The sequence below is a fragment of the Ostrea edulis genome, chromosome 7 (genome assembly GCF_947568905.1).
Source record: "Ostrea edulis chromosome 7, xbOstEdul1.1, whole genome shotgun sequence".
Lineage (NCBI taxonomy): Eukaryota > Metazoa > Mollusca > Bivalvia > Ostreida > Ostreidae > Ostrea > Ostrea edulis.
In genome coordinates this window covers 10,711,932-10,734,743 of record NC_079170.1, presented here as the reverse complement: position 1 = coordinate 10,734,743, position 22,812 = coordinate 10,711,932, and the positions used below count along the sequence as shown (strand labels likewise).

The 22,812-nt window shown below is 36.7% G+C and overlaps 1 protein-coding gene across 11 annotated transcripts; it reads right to left on the bottom strand.

Moving 5' to 3' along the window:
* Positions 1 to 2,346: 2,346 nt before the first annotated feature.
* LOC125654326 (peregrin-like) lies at positions 2,347 to 22,773 on the bottom strand. Of its 11 annotated transcripts, none has more exons than XM_048884260.2 (16): positions 22,481 to 22,773; positions 14,169 to 14,842; positions 13,029 to 13,894; positions 11,572 to 11,725; positions 10,484 to 10,615; positions 10,149 to 10,277; positions 9,783 to 9,971; positions 9,435 to 9,552; positions 8,942 to 9,043; positions 8,736 to 8,846; positions 8,190 to 8,411; positions 7,462 to 8,061; positions 6,820 to 6,903; positions 4,289 to 4,395; positions 4,035 to 4,177; positions 2,347 to 3,730 (listed from the first exon to the last, which is right to left on the bottom strand). In XM_048884260.2, exons 2-16 carry the CDS (start codon positions 14,805 to 14,807, stop codon positions 3,532 to 3,534), a joined length of 3,795 nt encoding a protein of 1,264 aa, XP_048740217.2. In that variant the 5' UTR covers positions 14,808 to 14,842; positions 22,481 to 22,773; the 3' UTR covers positions 2,347 to 3,531. The 11 variants fall into 11 exon arrangements, with proteins under 11 accessions (XP_048740217.2, XP_048740218.2, XP_048740219.2 ...); XM_048884261.2 differs by lacking the exon at positions 22,481 to 22,773 and adding an exon at positions 15,938 to 16,007; XM_048884262.2 differs by lacking the exon at positions 22,481 to 22,773 and adding an exon at positions 15,342 to 15,477.
* Positions 22,774 to 22,812: the final 39 nt, after the last annotated feature.

Below are 22,812 nucleotides of genomic sequence, written 5' to 3'. Positions count from 1 at the left end.
CTAAAATAATAACACTGGGTTGTGAAATTCGCCACTTTTTTTGTACATCATTTTCTGCTATTCCAAACTATGCATTTAGATTTTATAGAATATCAGCAAACTAACACATACATAGTATATACTAAGTTTGGCCCCACCCTGGGTTTAGAACCGTTACTATGGTGAAAATCAAATTTACAATTTTTGCAAAAGACTACCTGCTCTATCCATTTAGCACTATATACAAAGTTTGGCCCCGCCCTGGGGTCAGAACCCCTACCCCGGGGATCATGAAATATTACAATTTTGGTAGAGGCCTTCCTGCTATACATCACTATGCATTTAGTTTTTCTTACATTTGTGTGGTTCTTGAGAATATTTTTGAAAATTGGTCAATTTTGGGCAGTTTTTGCCCCGCCCCTAAGGCCCCAGAATCCTGAAATTTACAATTCATGTTCCCCTTGTTCCAAATACGTTTGAAAAGAATTGGATTGATAGTTATCTTGAAGTTAAAAATGTCTATTGTTCACAATAATAACTGACCATTTTGGCCCCACCCTGATACCAGGACCCCTTACCCTAGGATCATCAAATTTACAATTTTGGTAAAGAACTACCTGTTCTTTCTAAATATCTATTTACTTTAAGTGTTATACACATGAACACTAGAACCCCTACCCCGAGGATCATGAAATTTACAATTTTGGTAGAGGCCTTCCTGCTCTACATCATGCAATGCTCAATTTCTTGTGTTCCCAAGAAAATGTCTATGTGTCTCCCATATCATGATATAAGTTACCAATTCAAACTAAATATCTTCATTTTGTGGTCCTTACTTACACGACAGCATTTTTTGTCAAACTATTATGTGCAATAGGCAAAAATAACAAATGCATCATGATAAACAATGCCTCCCTAATGAAAGGTGAAGATAACGAACAGTAATCAATGAAAGGTGAAGATAACGAACAGTGATCAATGAAAGGTGAAGATAACGAACAGTGATCAATGAAAGGTGAAGATGACGAACAGCAATCAATGAAAGGTGAAGATAACGAACAGTGATCAATGAAAGGTGAAGACAACGAACAGTGATCAATGAAAGGTGAAGATAACGAAGAGTGATCAATGAAAGGTGAAGATGACGAACAGTGATCAATGAAAGGTGAAGATAACGAACAGTAATCAATCTCATAACTCCTATAAGCAATACAAAATAGATAGATGGGCAAACACGGACTGGACACACCAGGTGGGATCAAGTGTCCAGTAGTAAATACCCCGTCAACGATAACTGGGCTAGATAATGAATATATATAAATTCCAATACTATTTCTTCCAACAAATCTCTTCCTCACTAACTTGTAGAGGATTGTAAGATATATTATGAAACAAGAGGCCCAGGGGCCTTATAGGTCACCTGAGTATCATGTAACAACCTTCCAATGTTTGAATTAGGTTTGTGTTTAAATATAAGAATTTTACTTTTGGATGGAAGAAACATTGAATAGCTGTGGTCATGAAGTACATGTGTCATTTTTATGTTCAATCAATAATCCTTTTTAAAAAACCTAGGTCTGAGACATCATAAAGAAAAGAGTTATTTACTCCTTAGATAAAACCAATATAAGAAGATTTTCAAAGAATTTCTACATTTTCACTATATGACCAATAGAGCCCCACCCTAACACAAGAACCCTTGCCCCAGGGGCCATGAATTTCACAATTTTGGTAGAGGGCTCAACGCTCATTATAATTATGCCCACAGTTTGGCTTCTTGATGTCCAGGAGTAAAGAAGATTTTTTAAAATTACACTCATTTTGATGGTTTTTGCCCCACCCCTCAGGCCCCAGGGGGGCAGGGACCACGAATTTCACAATTTTTGTTCCCCTCCACCCACAGATGCTATATGCCAAAATTGGTTGAAATTGGTTCAGGGGTTTCAGTGAAGAAGCTGAAAATGTTCAAATGTTAACGCACGACGACGGTCAAAAACAGATAGCAATAGGTCACCTGAATGATTCAGGTGACCTAATGAAAGTCGAAGATAACGAACAGTGATCAATCTCATAACTCCTATAAGCAATACATAATAGATAGTTGGGCAAACACGGACCTAATGTAGGGCAATACCACTGATATTCCATGGAAGTGTGTCCATTTCAACGGAAAGTGCCTGTATAGCCTATACACCCTGTACAGGACGAGAAGCTGTTCACAAGGTTTTGTGACAGACAGACTGACAGGGAAGTACAAGAACAGTACATCTTCCCCTGAAAGAGAGGAAGATATAAGGAATAAACTTGCTATACACATTTGTTCAGTCACTAAACTACTATGCTTTAATATATAAAATACAATAAACATTAAAAGATTTATACAATTTATTTTCTATACAAAACGCAAGTTCATTTTCTTTAAAAATATGTTTGAATAAAATGATTAGCAAATGCAGATGAAAATGGATGTTGAACATGCTTTACTTCAAAGAAACTTTAAAACTGTGGCAGTAATTTAAACACATAATGATATTGTTTCTTTTGAATTCATGGGTTTAATATTTTTTTGCAACCCAGGTAAAAATTGTGTGCAACACATTAAGTAATGCATGCAAACATCTTATACATGTACACATATACATAACATTAAACATCTTATACATGTACACATATACATAACATTAAAAATCATATTTGTGTGCACATTCTGCATCACAAGACAATCATCAGATAACATTTGGTCTAAATGAATTTTCTATTTATATATTTTGAACATATCTAGAAACATTAATAACAACAACAGAAAGGAGGTTCTTAACACCGAAACAAATGACTTATAAAAGAATAAATAGAAATAACAATCAACAGAAAACACAAAATATCCATTTTCTCTGCCATGTAGAATACACAATGGACATTCTGACAATGTTACACGACTTCCATCGTGCCATCTTCTCCAATGGCGATACAGCACTCTTAATATTTTCTTGCACATCATAATTCATTAGTTTGTTCCAACATACATATTGTTGCAAATCTTAACAACGTACACAAAGAAAAGTTGCCATCATTACATCTTATGCTCATTTTAAAATTCTTTGCACCATTACATAGATTTTAATAAATAACACTAATCAATTACTAATTAATGACTGCAATCAATGAACACACCCTATTTCTTGCTTCCTGATAGACTTCTAAAATAATTTGTTCTCTTTCCTCTTTGCTCATGTCATCTTATGACAGTACCTATTTATTTCAGTCAGAAATGGAGTCACCTCTCACTGTAATAAACAAATTTAACTGCGACACTGATTTTCCATCATTTCAGATGCACTTTATAAAACTACATTGCACTGAAAACCTACCTAAGCTATTACCATATTGAAACAGCCAATAAATGAAAACCACCACAGATTCAGCCCCTACAAATTCAATCATACAGAGTCCGTTTCCACCTATCATACTATTTTTTGGCGGGACATCTTTTCCACCACTTTCCCCATCACTTTAGAAGTGACGACACCTTCTGATGTAGTGAGCCTGATGTTCCTAGTCCTGATCTTCCAGCTCGGAGTCCCCAGACAGAGGATTGGGTTCCCCCGTCACGCTACACCTGTGGAGTATTGCCTTCTCGTAGGCTTTCTGCACAGCTTTCCGGACATTCGGTTTTTTGTTCTCCAGTAATTTAGCCTTGTCTAAACCAGAATCAACTCCTAGCGGTTCAAGTTTGTTCCTTGGCAGCCATTGCCTGTGGGTGGTAGAAAAAAAGTTTTATGTATCGTCCTTCCGGACTAAACTTCACTTTTTAGCATGCAACTTTTGTTTTGATCAACTGTCTCTAGCGAGTTCAAGGCATCTTAGTTGAAATTGACAAGTACCGAATTGATGCTTACTGGCTGTCACTGGACATGTCAATTTTAACCAATGCACGCAGAACGTGATCAATAAATATAAATACTGTCAAGGGAAAGAAACTCTTCAGTTTTTAATATATCCATTTAAATATGTGAAAGAGACTTTGGATAAGAACATCATTTGCTGCAAAGTCTTACCAGGTACGTTTCGTGTCAAAGAACAGGATGAGATAGACAGGCTCGTCGTATTTCCTCTGCAGAGCCAACACATCATCTGGAGGAACCGGGATTGGAACGCCATTGTGAAAGTAACCAGTTTTTGGCATTTTGGGATTAATTATCTACAATCAGAACAAATCATTGTTATGATAACAATTTACATGTTTTGTTACATAGAAAACTATGGAATGGTGACCTGAAATGTAGGAGGAATCATAATTTGAAAGACTTACCAAAGCCGGGTACCACGGGTATCCTCGACACTTTGCCCAAACTAGGTCAAGGGGCTCCAAAGGAATAAGATCTTCAGAATCACAACTCCCACTCCTGTGAGCTCGACCTACAATGAACAAGACGCCTGATGCAAACTACCATCAGAGTGGTGAACAGCAATGAGCGTAATGGGAAGTTGCTTTAAAACATTTTTATTTGTATGGAAAAATAGTTGTTTTCTTAGAATAAGAATTTTAAGCCATTTCAAACAGAAAAAACCCATAAATTAGAAATCAAAATCAATGAAAACATAATTGCATATCTTTTTAATGAAATTGGCAAGATTGACATACATGTATATATACATCAAGGAAAATTAATAGATATATATAGCAGAAATGTGTTGGGTTTATATAACAGTAATGTGTTGGGGTTTCTTCCCAATCTCAAATTACATCTCAATGTAAGTTTATATATATATAAATAAATACATCATGCTTGATGCTATATAAATGTATGTCAATCCTACAGAAAGAAGTGAACAACATGCCAAGAGGAATAAAATAGCCATCAAACAAAACCATTCAGCCACTGTAACCGTAACAGCAAAAATGACAAGAGTACCTTTGATTACATCAGCTTTATTCACCCCTTTGATACTTGTGTCAGTGTTGGGAGTGGGAGATTTCGTGCAATGACTGTCCACAGGTGTGAGATCACCGGACAGTTTTCTGGGTCTCAGTTTACTGTCTGTGATAAATACAAGCTGGGACAGGACCCAGCTCTGTTTTGGTGATTTTTCCAGTTTCAAGGTACTTATGTTTTGCCTTTTCAAAGTCTTCAGATTTGGAGATTCTTGCAATTTCTTTGGCAACTTTGATTTTCGTTTCAATAATCTTACAATTACGGAATCCCCACTAATGCATGAACTTTGGTCACAATGTTGAAAATTACAATTTTTTTGTGGCACAATGTGGGTATTCAGCACCTCATTACACTTCCCATCTTTGCTGCATCTGGATTTCATTTTCTTCGACAATCTTGCTTTGGAAGCCTCCTTCCCATCACTCGATCTTGAAGTCCTTGTAGGACGGGAAGTTTTCCCTGACCTATGGTAACAGGATTGAACCCCCTTAACATTTTCTAGCAAATTAGACCCAGCTTCATTCGTTGTACCCAGGCTTGTAGCCTTGTCACAACGATCAGCCAAAAAATATTCTATACAATCTGGTTCACACACAAGCTTGGCATGCGAGGAAGCAGGGAAAGATGTGCAGGAGCATGCAGGTGTGTTAGTAACAAAGGTCCGCAGTGAAACGCCATTATTTAAGAGCTTAGTTGACCCTGATCCATTATCAGGTGCTGTTAAGGAAAAAACAAGATAGACACTCACTTTATTTGATTTGGAAAAGTTATCAAGACAAGGAGAAGTAGAGATTTATTTCTTCAGAGTATTTTGTTTTTTGACACTTGATATTTTTAGAGCCAAAAAACAAATGCATTTTTTCCTCAAAATTAATTCTTTTTTTTCTTTTTGTATCGACTATCCATATTTTTTTTCTTCCAATTTGAAATTTATACTTAACAATATAAGTACCAGTATGTATAACATTATCCCTGTGTTGCTTGAAATTCACACTCACAAAGCATGCATGAAGCAGCGATTTCCCCCAGAAAAACACATACATCTACCTGTCGAGTCTGTTAATAACTATTGTCATCCAAATTCAGTCAACATTTGCATTAGCTGCAATACATTATCATTATTGAGTCTAATGAAGAAAAGATAAAGAGAAAACAAACTCGACAGTTGTGACAACAAGATTTTGGCATTATAACCAGCTTGTATATATCAGAAATCAAATTAAATCATGGGAATAAGGGGCAAAATTACAACCGAAAATTAAAAAAATGAGTCAAAATTCCTCCCCTTTTTTAATGATAATTTAGAATGACAAGGGATTGTGGAATGCTTTTTGTTGAGGTAGACACACCAGGAAGCTTAGCATCCATGTTTTTCAGAGGGAAACACTGCAAAGAGACAGAAGCCTAATCAGACACAATACAATAACATCAACGGTCAGCCAAAAACACCCCCTCCTTACACACTAACCCTTCCCTGCCACTCAAAATTCAGAAACACGATAACATAAAAACTGTCTGTCAATTCAATATCCTGGCTTATATGCTTTTAAAGAAAAAAAGAAGCCATCAAACTTATAATGATATTTTCCCCACATTGTAAACTTTTCCACAGGAGAGTTTAATTTAACGTTCATTACAAGTAAAACCCGCCATAAATACATGTATACATTGATCATTGTAATTAGTCTTAGAAGAACATAAGCACATCACACCCAACACAAAATCTCTAGACCCTAAAATACAAAAAGCAGGTTATTATTAAAACATGTGCACCCTACATCTAGTGTATTTCAATGTTGCTGTACATGTGTTAAAGCTATACTACAACACCACAGAAATTGTTATATGTAACTTCTATAACTAGGGTGGTTATTAAGTGTCAGAGGGGCAAGGTTTTCATGCTTACCCTGGCGACGTGCGGCGGGGGAGGTAGAGGAATCGCTTTCTGTTCCCTCCTCAGATAATTTGGGAAGTCCATTTGAATTTAATTCTAGAACCAGCAATGAAAAAAGCACGCACCAAGCATGAATATAACATGCCATACCAAGAGCACACAAGAACACAAGCAGTGGGGAGGTAGTACAAAGCATCTGTTGAAAAATCAATAATGCTGTTTATTTTGTTTGCAAATCCTTTAGACTCGTACCATTTCTTAAATCTATATAACTATCACCCAAAGTATTATAAGTACATACAAAATAGATCTGGTAAAACTTTTCACTTTTAAATTCATTTTTTCAAATTTGGTTTTAAGAATTATCATATAGATGCTTTGTACTGGCCACATTATCATTTCTTTCATACAAAAAAAAAATAATATATATATACACAGTAAAACAGTGTCACACTAAAAGCCTTATTATTTGTACAAGTGCAACTTCCAAAGAATAAAAAGGACAAGAATGGATCTACCTTGAGATGACCCCTTATGTCTGCTTGTCAAATGACTTGGGCTGAGCTAAGTGCTAATACTGAATTGTACATTCTGTGCATTCCCTAACTGAGTGTGCATTCCCTTATTGTTATGAACGACCAATAACGACATTACCTGAACGACTGTTGGAACTGGAACTGCCAAGAGAACTGTCTGTTAAGGACTCGTCACTTGAACTTATCACCGACGTGCTGTCAGATTCGGATGAACTCCGCAAGTTATCTGGACCTCTGTAGTAGCGAAAACTATCTCTCTTTGTAATGTCAGGTGGGTCTGAGAATGTGAGGGGCTCACTGAGGGATGTGGTCCTTTTCGGTGGAGTTGGTCTGGATTCGCGTTCGGGGGAGGTTATTGCACTGGCAGATCGTTTTCGGACACCTGGGCTCTTAGGACTGGCTGGTCCTCTGGAGGAAGAATGACCTGATGTCATTGGCTCCAGGACAGGGGGCTGTGGCGAGTCGGTGTTGTCCCCCTTTTGTTTCGAGGATCGACTCCCTTTGGAATTTCTGCGAGGAGGGGTGGAGGGTTGGGTGGGTGTGCCAGGACTACTGGGAGCAGAGCTATCATTTTTATTGCTGCGAAAGTTCTTCTTGCCAAACAACACAGATGTGCGACGGTTTACGCCACTGTGTGCTAGGTTAGAGGAGTTGCTGTCTTTGGAGGATGTGCTGGAAGATTCTGTTGTCCGTGAGCTGTCAGATGACCTTCTCTTTTCTACAAAAGACAAGGAAAAATAAACTATAGATTCACCATGAATCCCTTTCCTTGGTTTACATTGTTCAACAATATCTAAACAAATGTAACACATAACAGATGATAATTTTTATATCCGCTATAGATACCTATTAGCCTTGCTCCCACTAATGGAGATTCGCTTTCAGAATCATTGCGATTTTTCCTGGGCCTTCCAACCTGACCACGCCCCCGCCCTCTGCCCCTCCCTCTGGTGGGGGTGTCTTTGGAGGATCCTTTAAACTGGACCTTTTCAGTTGATTTGTGAGACTTTGTTGCAATTGAGAGATCCGGCCCATCTTCTGGTGCAGAGTCATCATTGATATCTGAAGCTGTAGCAAGTTGATACATATTACCTTTTTTAAACGGGTGGAAATTTGTTCTTGGTACAGGAATGAGTTACCTCCCATGTTCTGCTCATTTAGGTACATTTCTGCACATCTCTTATATCATAAAGATTCTTGTTTGCAATGCAATTTTATTTCAAAAAACTTGACAAAATTTATAAAATACTTAACATCAACATTTAATCCATCTTTCAGGATATCAGAACACCTTAAATTGTACAATTCTTCATTAATTTAACAGTACGAAATCACTTCAGCACCCTATACATGGTTTCATTATTATTCATGAAGTGCTTGTGTTTCTCCTACCGGTGTCAGCCATGTCCTCGACGTCACTGGCATGCTGACCTTTCTGAATGGCTAACTTCCGCCGTACCTTTACAATCTCCTTTCTTATCCTTCTGGCAATCTTGGATTTTCCTGTAATCAACATGTCAAAACTTGTGATCTAATGAAATTCTAGATATTCCGTTACAGAGAAAACCACTGCTAGTGAGGAGATTCGGAGAACATACCAGGTTTTCTAGATGCATTTGCCATGTCCATTTTGTCAAGCAATATTCTTAGTTGCTCTTCTAGAGGCATGCCTTCTTTTGTGTCTTCAAGAAAACTATCAACTGTAAAACGAAAAGCTTTATTAGGGTCATTATTAGGCTGGACGGAGTACAGAAATGAAAAACATGCACGATACAATGATACTGCAATACTGTGTAAGTGTCACCCAAACTATGATACTGTTCGTATTTTTTGACATTTTAATTTCCTAGAGTCATCAACAATTTGGGTCAACCATGGGCATATAATTCAATTACAATAAATTGGACCTCGATCAAAAAAAAAAGATTGGGGATCAAAAAATGGAGTAGGTTGTGAAAACAGAACCACACAATATTTTTTTTTATATCTAAGGGAGACAACTCTCAATAAACTTCATATCAGCTTGTAGCACTATCCACTGCTGATTGAGATTGTGTGATCTACACCTAATGAGTCTCACAACATACTTACTATCTTCTAAAACAACTGGCTCTGGTACTGTTGGTACCTCCTCCATATGTAGTCCAGTGGCCGGGTCAAAACCCACTCTCTCTGCGGTACGACAGGCATTTCGGATCACAGCACCACCCTATAACACAAAAGATATACCAAATGAACAAGTACATAACACGCTGTGTTCTTCTTTCCTGTGAAATATACATTTCAATGTAAACAAAATTCTTTCTATCAGTGATGAAAGGGTAAATAATTAGCTTATCAATTTTGTTGCAATGCAAATAAATGTAAACCTCTTACACGAGATTTTAAACATTCTTTTCTATAAATCGTTTAACAAAAACAACAACATTTTCCCCTCACTTGATCTCGCAGTCTCACAGCAGCTCGGTAGAAAACAGTGTCTTTGGCATTGTACTTCATACAGTTCTTGATGATCTGTTCAAAGTCTGCCTCAAACTCGTCCATTGTGCAATACTTGTGATTGTCTATGTTGGTCTGCATTGTCTCAAAGTCCATCGGCTTGTCTATGTAGTCAAGGTAGTCTGGGACCTGCAACAGATTTTTGTCAAGGTTACATCTACAGAATGCCTCAAGAGTTTTTCATTCATAGACCATTTTCAATTTACATGGCCTCTGAATGCTATGTACAAGCCTCAGAACTAAAAGACTGAAGCAAGAAAATGACATAAATAAAATATCTTTTGTATCTGCAGCAGAAGACAATACCTCATCAAGGGACACGGGCTCCGTGAAGAAATTTGACGAGTCTTTCTCCACAAGTTGCTCAAGAGTTGAGCGTAACAACACAGCAAATGGTTGAAGTTGCAACTCCATAGCCATGTGATGAACCTTAAGCTGGAACAAAACAAAAAACGGAGTAAATGGTCAAACTGAAATAACATGTGACGAACCTTAAGCTGGAACGGAAAAACGAACGGAGTAAATGGTCAAACTGAAATAACAGTATTTTTCAAAACTTCTTTTCACATACAGCACGGTCTGTATTTCTTTTCAAATTATACAAAACATTTATTTGTTTTCTGATACCAAAATCTTTTTACCTGCTCTCTCTTGAGTTTTTCCCGTTTCCTGATTAGTTCTACCAAAAGCCTTGCCTTCTCTAGGTCTTGTCTCAGCCTCTGCCAGTATTTGAGTTGTTCCTTAAGTGCATTACTCTGCTTATCATTTTTTGTCTGCAAAGGATAAAAGATTTATGTTTAGATGCAAAAAACCAGGGGTAAATAATGTGACATAACAATGCATTGTCTCTCCACATGTAAATAGTGAAATGTAAATAAAATTTTAATCACAATTCCAAACATCTATGTATCATTATCACAAATTAACAACAACAAAAAATTTAAATGGCTACAAATTTCATTTTTAATGAAATGACCAGAACTTTTTTTCTCACGCATACATGTACAAAGTGGGACAACTCTTACAAACATTGCATAAATGGCAAAAAGATTCAATCCTCATATCAACACTCATTTAAAAAGTTACACTTTGTTATCCAGGCCCAATCAAGGGTGTATGGATATTTACCATGGGTTGTATTCCATTAACACTTTAGCCTCAGGGTGCATGGAATACAATCCAGATCAAATCCCTGTACACCTTAGATTGGACCTAAAAAACCAATCAAATACACTTGATTTGAGATACGTCCGAGTTATTTTCCTTTGGAGAACTCCTGTATATATAGTAAGGTGCAAAACAATTTGTATAAAACGTGGGAGTGGGACTAACATTCATCACCGCATAAGTTAATGTACTCAGTAAGTTTCTCATATATGCTATTTCATCACCCGAATTTGACTGATACACAAACTTAGTAAGTGATAAGTATTCAGAGGGTAATTAAAGACATAAAATTCTTATCATATCACTGACATTATTTAGTTGGTTGAAGGTATCATATCCAGGATATTACTTTCAAATATGACTTTCTTTTTATGTTTCAAATTCTATATTTAAAGAAAACCCGATTTTAATACATCATTTTCTTCACCGACTGAAGGTCCACTCTGTCCCTCTTGGGCATTGAAAGTTCCACTAAATGTACCTCCTACACAGAAAAGCTTTTGTCTCGAACTGGTGTATTAATCATCCCCAAAGGGGGATAACCCCTACATGAATTACAAACCTCGTGTTTGTTCCTTGTCATGTGATTTGACTGGAGTCTTCTTAGTAGGGGCACACCATTTCTCGACTGCCTCTTCAATGTCCAGTAACTCAACAGCTTGGTCAGGAATGGCTGTTTCTTGGATAAACTTATCATACCGGCAATCTTTGACAATCTACAAAGAAGCATACACATGAAAAATTAGACACATCATAACAAGAGTCACATTTTTTGTTTCAGTAGTGCAAGACTCAAACGCAACTCAGTTATTATTCTTAATTTGATCAAAATGACCTAGATTCAGAATAAAGATATCATAAAGATATTTCCCTGTTATTTTCAGTATTTAGACAAGAAATGGCAGTATCTTATTAGAAAAAAATCAAATGGAGGCATGGACAAATTTAATAACTATGCCCAAAGTACTTTCTCCAGTAAATTCCATTGAGTGAATAATTTTATATATCATATGTTGCTCAATAAAAATCAACAATTGAACTGAATTTTAGGAAAATGACACCATTTTTTATGCGGTTCACTCTAAATTCCTGTAAATGTTGCTCCAGACAACTTATGTGAAACTGTAATGGACATGACCTTTATCATAAAATAAAATGAAATTCAGTTTTATGTCTTATGTTTAATAGTTTTAAAATTGTGAGTTTTGCAGGGGTGTGTGTGTCACAAAGGCCGTGGATATGGTTCTTTTAAATGTACACCAAATTTTCAACAAGCGAAGTCCAACAATTATAGAGAATCACTCATATATAAATTTACAGTATTAAAAAAAATCTTTCTGATGCAGTTTCCACATAAAGGACAGTTATATCTATTAAATGTAGGATGAGGTTTTAGTGGTAGATAAAAAAACAGATACACAATGGAAATATGTAGGGGTGAAACGATGCATCGTGATGCGGCCAAATCGCGATATAGTGGTCTCAATTCGATGTATTTCAGGTCTGTTTCGGCTCGATACGGTTCTAGAATCATTGCACACATTGTTTTTGATAACATGGTTTCTGATTGACCAATGGAATTGAAAATTTTCAAATCAACGTACGAGTAAACTTTGCTGTGTCAAAACAGATGCAGTCGGGTTGAAAAATTTACCCCAAACATATAGATCTTGGGTATGGTGACATCTCAGCTTTAGGACGAGTGATACGAGTGTTGCTATAAATGTTAAACTCGTTTATATTATGTTGAATTTATTTGCAGAGAGCAATAAATACAATGACACATAAAAATCTTAGCATTATAAAGAATTTGTTACTTGCTATTGTATGATTTGTATCAAATCGAAAATCATTGAATAGAGAGTACAGTATCGAAAATCGAATCGAATCTAGAAGGCACTGTACACTGTATCGTTTCACCCCTAGAAATATGGAAATGGTAGTTATTTGTAAGCACTTTTTTTCTATGCTTTCTAATTGACAAAATAAAAATAACACGCAAACTTTCTTCGTGCATACCTAGACTGAGGAATTATGGGTATAGACACAACAGGAAGAGCATTGCGTTTCTCCGCTAAAATTTTGCGGGCTTTCTTCATCTTTAGTTTGGACTTTTCCTTGGCCTTTTTCGCAGACTTGCTATCATCTTCCGAACTGTCTGCCCCTGTAAGACATGGGGTGCAGTCCGAGTCTGCTGGCGTGTGAACATCACAATACACGGTCTTTCTCACACTAACTGTCAATCCACTAGCATTAGATTCTTTGATAGGTTCAATTTTCATATACAACCCCGCCTGCTGCGCACATGTGACGTGAAATGCTGTATAACAGTTTGTTTTGTGACACTGAATGCATGCCCCGGTACCTCGTTGCTTACATATGTAACACGATAATTTCCATCGAGCAGGCGGAATATTGTCAAAACTATCTATGGGTTCTAAAAACACTGTGTTTGCAAATCCTACTTCTGGAATCCATAATGCACACACAACATGTGCCCATCGGCCATCGTCTGTCTGTTTAAACGCCCCACCTTTGTTCGGACAGAGACAACAGTCCACAGCTCTTGATGGAGATTGTAAACACCGTCGACACAACCACTGTCCCTCAGGAATATAAGGAACACCATAACATTCCTGATGCACGGCTAAGTTACACATGTCACAAAATAAGATCACATTACTGTTTTGACATTCGCCATCCTGACAAATATTGCACACTGCATCCTCATCAATTGAAGGACCTAGATCCTTCCCTGTGGTCTGACTTTGGAAGAAAGCCTCTTTCTCAAATCTGTCCATCAATAATTCAAAGTCTCCCTGTTTCACCTGGGTTATTCCATCCTCCTTTCTACTTTTGTTCAGAATTTCCAACCAGGCATGGTCCTATAGATAAAAAAAAATCATTACTACTCTAATGAAGCCTAATTGATACTTCAACACAATGTTATCCCCAACACCTAGGGAATTTCCCTGCCAATTCCAATTTAAGTTCAAATGTTATGTAAGTTCAAGACTATATCGATTTTAGTTTGTAAAACAAGTAGTAAATGATCTCAATGACCTTCATTTTTTAACATTACTGCCTATTTCTTATCTTGGGAACAACCCTGCAGCACCCCCTCAACACTAATTATCTCATAATCAAAAAGTTGCTTACCTCTTCATCCATATCATACTCCACTTCATCATCCAGCTCATCTGCCGACTTCTCAATATAGCGATAGTACGAGTTCTGTCGCGGCGAGATCTTGTTTGGTTTGATATAATCATCTATTACTTTGAACTGTGCCTCGGGTAGTTTAACTGTAGACTGAGTGGGAGCTGTTGGTTCCTTTCGAGATTTCTGATTTTCACAGATTTTTGGTTTCAGAGGTATTTTTTCTGCCTTTTCCTCTTTTTCTGTGTTGTTGTGGTTGTCAATTTCATCTTGTGTGATGATTTCTAGTGGTTCATAGATATTTATTCTGTGAAGTCTTCCCTCCAAATCAATTTCTACCAGTCGTTGTGCCTCAGCATATGTTAGAGTTTCTCTTCGTTGAGGGACAACAAATTCTGGTGGCGTAGGGGAACGCCGAATTGATCTGTGGTGGCCCCATTTGGTCTTTTTCTTTCCTGGCTTCTTCCCGGGAGAAGGCGAGTTGTTCTCAGGATTGTCATGATCGAAGTTGTACAGGTGAAACTGAATTCCACAATAACTCTTGTAGATTTTCCCACATGATCTCACTGGACACTCATATGGGGGCTTGGTTGCCTTCAAATTTTGGCAGAATTCCTTCACATCAAAATCATACACCATCTTGAAGGTATTGATACTTCAAATCTCATCATAGCCTAAAATATACAAAAGGTTCACAAAATGAACTGCTCAAAATTCAACCATATGTCATAATCTAGTGAAAACAGTACATGTGAAACTAAATGTCAAAAATATCAAAAACATAAGCTATGGACAACTCATCCAGTTACAAATAATGTTTTAATACCAAGAAACAGTCATCCTAGTGATGTAAACTTCAAGCGACAAAATCATAGATCAGACCAGTGTTAACATTGTGTTTTTTAATCAGTCTAGAAATTATCAGCCATTGCATAATATGATAAAAATCTGCAAAGTTTTTAAATTTCAAGAGTAAGAAACAAATCTCTTTCTATCCTTGAAAGAATCATCCCAAGTTCCCAGACCCAGTTATGACTGTCACAGGTATAAAGCCTGTGAATAAAAAAATTGCCCTCAGCATTTTCGAACAACATATGCTACAGTTTAACCTGTCGAATCATGAAACCTGATGGCTAGGTCCATCAATGTGACGAACAAACACAGCTGCCATACCTAATCAGTTAGTATTGATTATTGGGTAAAGGCCTCACATGTGCACTCTATTTCTACTGTCATCAACACAAGCGTTACGGGGCCGAACTAACAAAGAAATGGGGAAGTCGGTATGAATATACTTGGACAGGAAATCACGACAATCAAAAGAGTTTCCTGTCCATGCATCTTATAATCCCCACAGGAAGTAAACACTGATTCTATTAATAGATCACAACCCATGTTTTCTGCAGAAAGAGAATCCCCGGCAAGGAATCACGTTCCAAAATACTGCCCTTACTTACAATTTTACTGAAAACACCAACGAAACATATAGCAAGTAAAATCAATTCTGCAAAGCGCGCACTACACCGCAACGAGATATCACCTAAGCCTGCGTCGACACGCACAAAACGAGCGCAAGCAACAAGCCATGGTCGATCTACTGAACAATGAAAAGCGACAGGCAAACACCAAACCTAGGCATATAACAGAAATTCTTACGTATATCTTCGTAACTTTTATACCATAGCGTTCTTAAATGGTTGCTTGTTATTGTGGTAATAATTTCAAAGATGTCTGATTCCTAAAATGTGTGTAAAAGTGGCGTTATTTACCTGAATTTGTCAAGGCGTCCTCCATCGAGTTGTGGTTTAACCGCTGTGCGCATCCCTTATGCGCAGAATCATTCAAAGTTTATTTCCGGTATTGGTAGCGCGAAATATAAATTCTCTATTGTTTGTGACAATGTGAGGGTAATCCCATGGAGACCCTTTATTGAATTGTGTCTTAATATAGTTTATATTCTAAATTTCTATAGGGTTGTTAGACATTAGATTGCCCAATAGTTCTTCATGTAAACATGGTACACAGATGTACCAGCCCTGTGTAACGTTCTTCTAGTTATGGTCTGATTTAGACGCGACTAATGTCTAAAATATATAGAATAGAATAAATATCTATTCTACCAAGTTGTGCCCTGATATAGCAGCATTAGGATGCATACACATTATTCTACATTGACAAAGTCCAAAATCACATAAACATGACAAAGGAAAACATTTTTAGACGCACTACAGAATGGAATATGATTTATTTCCATTTTAGGGCCCTCTCGGGCATACAGCATATATGATTGTTAACATTTCAATGTGCAATGTTTATTTAAAAAATGATGATAGAAAGAAAAGAACAAAACAAGAGCAAAATATACACTATTAGTAGCAATGTTCATACATGTATGAGACATTTTGAACATGATAATACTTATTTGTATTACATGTAAGTACCACCGTGTATCCTAATGCAAAACAGTCAGAAATACACACAGAAAAAATGAAATAAAAATATATACTTGAACATAACAAAACTACATGTAATAATAGTAAAGGTAGTATAAGTACATATGATTAATACTCCACTGTAATGCAAAAGATACCACGGGATGGTGCATTGGTACTAGGTCAACATGTCATGTTTATAATGAGTGCATATATATGGTTTCATATGGTTCACACATAATATACAGTAATATTAGTAGTATGAGCTTAGACAATGTACATAACATGAGACATTACTTGATGTAATATATGTAAGTACCACCGTGTATCCTAATGCAAAACAGTCAGAAATGCACACAGGAAGAAAATAGTCAATATAAACAATGACACATAATAATAGTAAAAGGCACGTAGTACAAGTACATGTGATTGACTGTAATGCAAAAGATACCACGGGACAGTGCATTGATGAACAAAGAGTTAGCCGTCAAATCCACAGGGTTTTGACACAGTCTGATCAAACTGGTATATATAGACTATAGTATAATATTTTATTTAATATAGTATATTACTGTTATAAACTTATCTTATCTTATCTTATACCAGTTTGCTCAGATTGTGTCAAAACCCTGTGATCAAATCTATCAATGCATAAAATACACACAAAACACATGTTCATGTAGTACAAGCATGGTGACTATGTTGCAGTAATCGACTTGCATGTTATAAATGCATATAACTATATTGTACATGTATGTGTTGTTTTCTTGTATATTGGCATAATAGATATATAGAAACAAAGGGATTATCAGTGGTGGATCTACATAAAATATGTGTCCCCTCTCACAAAACCATTTTGGCTATACACTGTTATCTGCAACGCGTTGCGTACATACGTTTTAGGATACTAAAATACCTAGTATATTATATTACGAAACCAAAATATACATCGGGTTCGTATAATCTATATAAAAGATTAAACTGACAAGAACACTTTTCTATGAATATCAAGGACATTGCCTAAAATATAGAGAGATTATGAACAATGTCGTATGCTTCATGCGGCTTATTCCGTTATACCATTTCACTTTTAATTCATTTGTTTCTCTTTCATATGTACATGTCACAGTCTATATCAACATTTGAACAAAACATGTGCCCTAATTATTATCAATATTATTTACGAAATTAAAATATTACAACCATGCTATTATAGCATCTAACATCAAGACGTTACAGGCAACGCTCCACATGCAGTAAAATCCCCGATTTTCTCGTAGAGCGTTGCAAATAACAGGAGTATATATATATATATATATAGAGAGAGAGAGAGAGAGAGAGAGAGAGAGAGAGAGAGAGAGAGAGAGAGAGGATTTTTATTTCCTCGTTTAAGAATCGATATAAAATGTACTTAAAGAGGAAGTTTTCCCGGGAAGAGAGTTTTCTTGGGGGGGGGGGGGGTACTATATCAGAGAAAACGGGACTTGGTTTCTTTTGGGGGATCAAGACCGAGGGCTCATCGTCCTGGACCCGCTAGTGGCTTCAAGACATTGGCACGTTAAAACGTTCTCAAAGACGTAAAACAAATCAACAAAACTAACACGTGACGTTTTCTATTTAATATGAGTTATTTATAGAATGATAATACACTCCCAATAAACAGTTAAACACAGTGAATTATTGGATATCCATCGTCGGAATTCACGGGTTTTCTCTCCGTTACACTGTAATTCATTTTCATTGTGTCACGGTTTTGAAATCTAAATCAAGCGTTTGACGAAGGGCCAATCATTACCTATGTTTGAGTTAATATTACGTGGACATGCATGATCAAGGCACGAGCGGCGCTCGAACCCACGACCTCCCTGTTGGGAAGCGAAGGATTTAACCACTGAGCAATCACGACCGGTAAATACACAGGCACTTGGGGGCGTGGATCATTCCAACCCAGAACCTGTTAAGGACGTTCAATAAGTTGCCAGGAACACAAGCTTTGAGAGTGGAGACAATAATCCCTTCTTCGGGTGCAAGGGTTTGCCCTCGGAATATCCTTATTAGTTTCAAAGTGGTGATTTCTTAACAGTTTTGGACGCCTGTATAGGTATTTAGAAGCTTACCTCTGGAAAATTCTACTTTACAGGAAGCAATAATTCTGAGTATTTATTAGGGGATCAGAAAAAAATACAGTTCATTCTACGCATGATTTGCTTCCAATATACAATTGTATGCAGATTCTTGGGCTTGCTTCCATGATTCTTTTGGCTTAAATAAAGCAAAATAATGCACTCTAAACAAGGACTTGATTCTTCCATAGAGATAACCTTTCGTTTCAATGACGAAAAATGTGAGTATTACGAGCAATGGCTTTAGGGGATTCAGGGTTAAATTGCCCTCGCAAAATCTTCATCAATGGAAGCACAATGGTGTACCCTGAGCAATATCTACTCATTTATAGGCAAATTAGATCGGAATTGCCTCAATAACAATTTTAGCTTTAAAGAAGCAAAATGGTGCATTCTGGAGTATGAAAGATGGATGTATTTTAAAAGGGGTCTTCCCCGACAAAACGGGTCCGAGTAACATTTATCGCCGGAAAACCCTCAGGCAAAATTTTTCCTTAAAAGGACTAATTCACGATTTTCCTCAAAATCTTGTTTTTCACTTTTAATGATCCAAATTCACTGTCAAATGTGTTTAAAGGATTTCACAAAATAATTCAGGTTATAGATCATCACAGAAGCTCATTTTAGAGAGTTTATAATTTGTTTTGTAAACAAAGATTGCGGTGTGCTATTGTTTACGAAGTTTTCAAAAGAAATGGATGTCAATCTAAGTTTATTATATCTATCATATTTCAAGCATTCTGTGTCATCTAAAAGCCAAACTTTGTGACTATGCAAAATTAAGATACTTTATATCGCAAAATTGATATTTCGCTGGTTTGTATACATGAAAAGACTCGAGTCTTTGTTTACATAACACAGAGTTAAGGTTAAAATATTGCTTTTGTTCTTGGATTCATAAGGTCAAAATTTTGGCTGTCAACTTTGAATGAATTGTATTTTTAATGTTTAGCATCCAAAATTAATTTTTTTTTTCAAGAATCGTGAACCATTCTGTATCACAGGGTTTTGACACAATATGAGCAAATTGATATATATAATATATATATACATATGTATACCAATTTGCTCATATTGTGTCAACACACTGATCTCTATACAAAATATAGCACAGGTTCAAACCTCTCCCATACAGGAAAAACGTATCAGCAGTATATTTCTTCCCGGATAACAGCATGCACCCCTCCCCCTTAGTAGTAAGGATCCTGTTTTTGGTTCGATTACTAGAGTCTATAACTTAATAGATGACGATAATTAATGTAATCTATCGATTTCTACGCAGAGTTATCGTTCCTTACACTCAAATATACCTCGGTCAACGACTCGAGAAATTCAATATTCTTGTAAAATGGTAAAAATGTTAAGATAAAATATGGTTTCGGCTTCAGTTGCAAAAATACACGTAAATAAATCGCAGATGTAAATTCTTTCAGTGATACAAAAAGCATTCATGAATTGTGTTGAAACCCGGATATGCATTGTAAATGAGAAATAAAAGCCACAATGAGTTGCCTACCCTACATATTCCTGATATTTCATAAAGTAGTTCATAGTTTTATTTCTAGTAACCGTAAAAAGGTGCATTTACACGTGGAATAACACTGTCAAATTTGAGACGTCTCTGAGAATAAGGAACGATAACTCTGGATAACTCTGGATAGAGATTGTTAATTTGACCAGTACTGCTACTTTTGGTACTTATAATTTCAAACAATTACAAATATGCGACATGTACAGCTATTTCTATCAAAATGTCTCTCTTCTCTCGAGGAATACAAACACGACTGACGGCTTAAAAATTCGCTGCTCTCATTGTATGAAGGAGTATGTAGATGCTTGGGTGACATCCACACCGGCCCAAAGGTCAGAATGGAAGGTCGAGAGAGGGGACCAACAATATTAAAAAATGACGCATTTTATAAGTATCGTTTGATTTTTATAAGTATCAATTGATTTTTATAAGTATCGATTGATTTTTATAAATATCGATTGATTTTTCAACTGATATCGATGCACGCGATAGGTTTCTTTCCTCTGATAAGAAAAATGCTAGGTTTTCTGTGTGGTTTAAGGTGACATGATTGCCCTTCAATTTTTTTTTAAAATTAAATTTAATGAAGACCTTTACGCCCGTGATGTAAGAAAAAATGCTAGTATTCGCTACTTTCTGCTTTAGCTGCAACAATGTAGCCCTATCCGATTTTTGTTTATTTTGATGTTTCAAAAAAAAAAAACCAACAAAAAAATCGGAAGAGGGTTGCATTATTGCAGCTACTTTCTGCGTCTGTTCCTCTGTTTGTCTGACCTCGACAATGTCTTCCAAACCTCCATTAGTCAGGTTCCCGGGACCCATTTAAAGAGGTATCTGGAACCTGACAATCAGTCCGTTTGCACACAAACTGTGTGCGGACACGCAGAGAGCTATGGGTAGTATGACTGTCTGTTTTTAATAACCATACCGTTCATAGGCCATGATTTACGGTGACATAGCTACCCCCAGCATCTTAATCATTGGACATCATCGTGAACAAAATAAAAAAAGTTGCATGCGCATGTCAACATAATTATTTTGGATGTAGACCTAATCTACAGCGACTGAAAGGTATGCCTCCACAAATTTTGGCTTGTCAAAAAAGTAGACGTGCTTAATAAAAATCAGAAAACGAAAGGGGGGAGGTTAGTCCAACGTCATATTCCCCGTCATTGTGGGAAAAAACTACAGCTGTACTATCATACATGTTTTACAATAATGACATAATATGTAAGGAGAAAATATGAAGTCAGACAAGGCAGTGTCATGGAGACATCCAGCAGAAATGACTCAACCACCAAAATTATTACACATCTCACTACACACCCAATCTTCGTCCTTGTGTGTGTGTGTACATAATATATATAGAGAGAAAATACACACATGCACTACATATATGACCACAAAGGACTCAATCAATCAATCAATCAATCAATCAATCAATCAATCAATCAATCAATCAATCAATCAATTAATCAATGCCTTATTCTCATAAATGTACAGTCATACATTACAGAGAGAGCGTTATTGTGTTAGAGTTCGATTAAATATTAAGTTTTGCAAACCTATAGTCCTAGGGTGTGACTTACTACATATTTACTACATATTTTAAAATTGATGATTGATTGTCACGTTGTAGATTTATGGGAAGGACGCATGAAAGTACCTGCTAATATCGTACACCACACACATGCCCTGAGTTCAAAGTTTAACGTTGGTTATCAAATCTAAATCAAATTTTTGCAATATGGATGTATATATAGACAAGTTTACATAATTGTTAAATTGATCTGCAAGAAACCTCACGACGCTTAAATTGGCTTTTGTTCGCTCCAGACATCTTGGTGCTCAAGTGAGCGATGTGGCCCACGGGCCTCTTATCTAGCATATACTTTGTAATGTCACGTGCTATAGGAGGGTAGGAACGATAACAGTCAGTAGCGGAGGCTCTTCCCTGCATAAGTAATTGTAATTTCTGTGGAAATGAGGGAGTTATTTATATTCGCTATTTCCTATTCCCATAGTAAAGACCGAATATAGATAACTCCTCGTTTCCACGGAAATTAAAACTACATGAAGATGCCTGTCAAATAAATAAATAGATGAATGTTTATCCGGTAAATACATGCATACATACACACATACATACATACACACATACATACATACACACAACACGTACTTACATACGTATACAACAAGGATAATCCATAAAAACTCCATTACCAGCAATGGTGACGTCTCCATATGAGTGAAGGATTCTCCAGAGGGACGTTAAACAATATACAATCATTCCATTCTCTCCTTTGATGTACGGATGCTGGCGCTAGGGGGTCATTATGTGGGTGGAAACCGGAGTACCCAGGGGAAAACCCACGTGCCCGAGCGAGCGATCACCATACCTCTCACATGCAGTCAATGACGATCGCGGTGAGAAGCAAGAGCTGTAGGAGATACCTCAGCGCTACCCAATCTCTAAAGCTTACAAAACGGTTACATCAATCAAAATGGTGGTGTGATGGACAAGGAATCCACACAGTTCGGAGAAATTATCGCCG

Bases quoted from the DNA above. Each gene is read 5' to 3' on its own strand.
- LOC125654326 (XM_048884260.2), bottom strand. From the start codon at position 14,807: ATGGTGTATGATTTTGATGTGAAGGAATTCTGCCAAAATTTGAAGGCA. The intron at 8,412-8,735 runs GTAGGAGAAACA...AACTTGCTACAG, and splicing joins CGAGGACATGGCTGACACCG to CTTCAGATATCAATGATGAC. The intron at 6,904-7,461 runs GTAATGTCGTTA...TGCTGGTTCTAG, and splicing joins CAGTTCCAACAGTCGTTCAG to AATTAAATTCAAATGGACTT.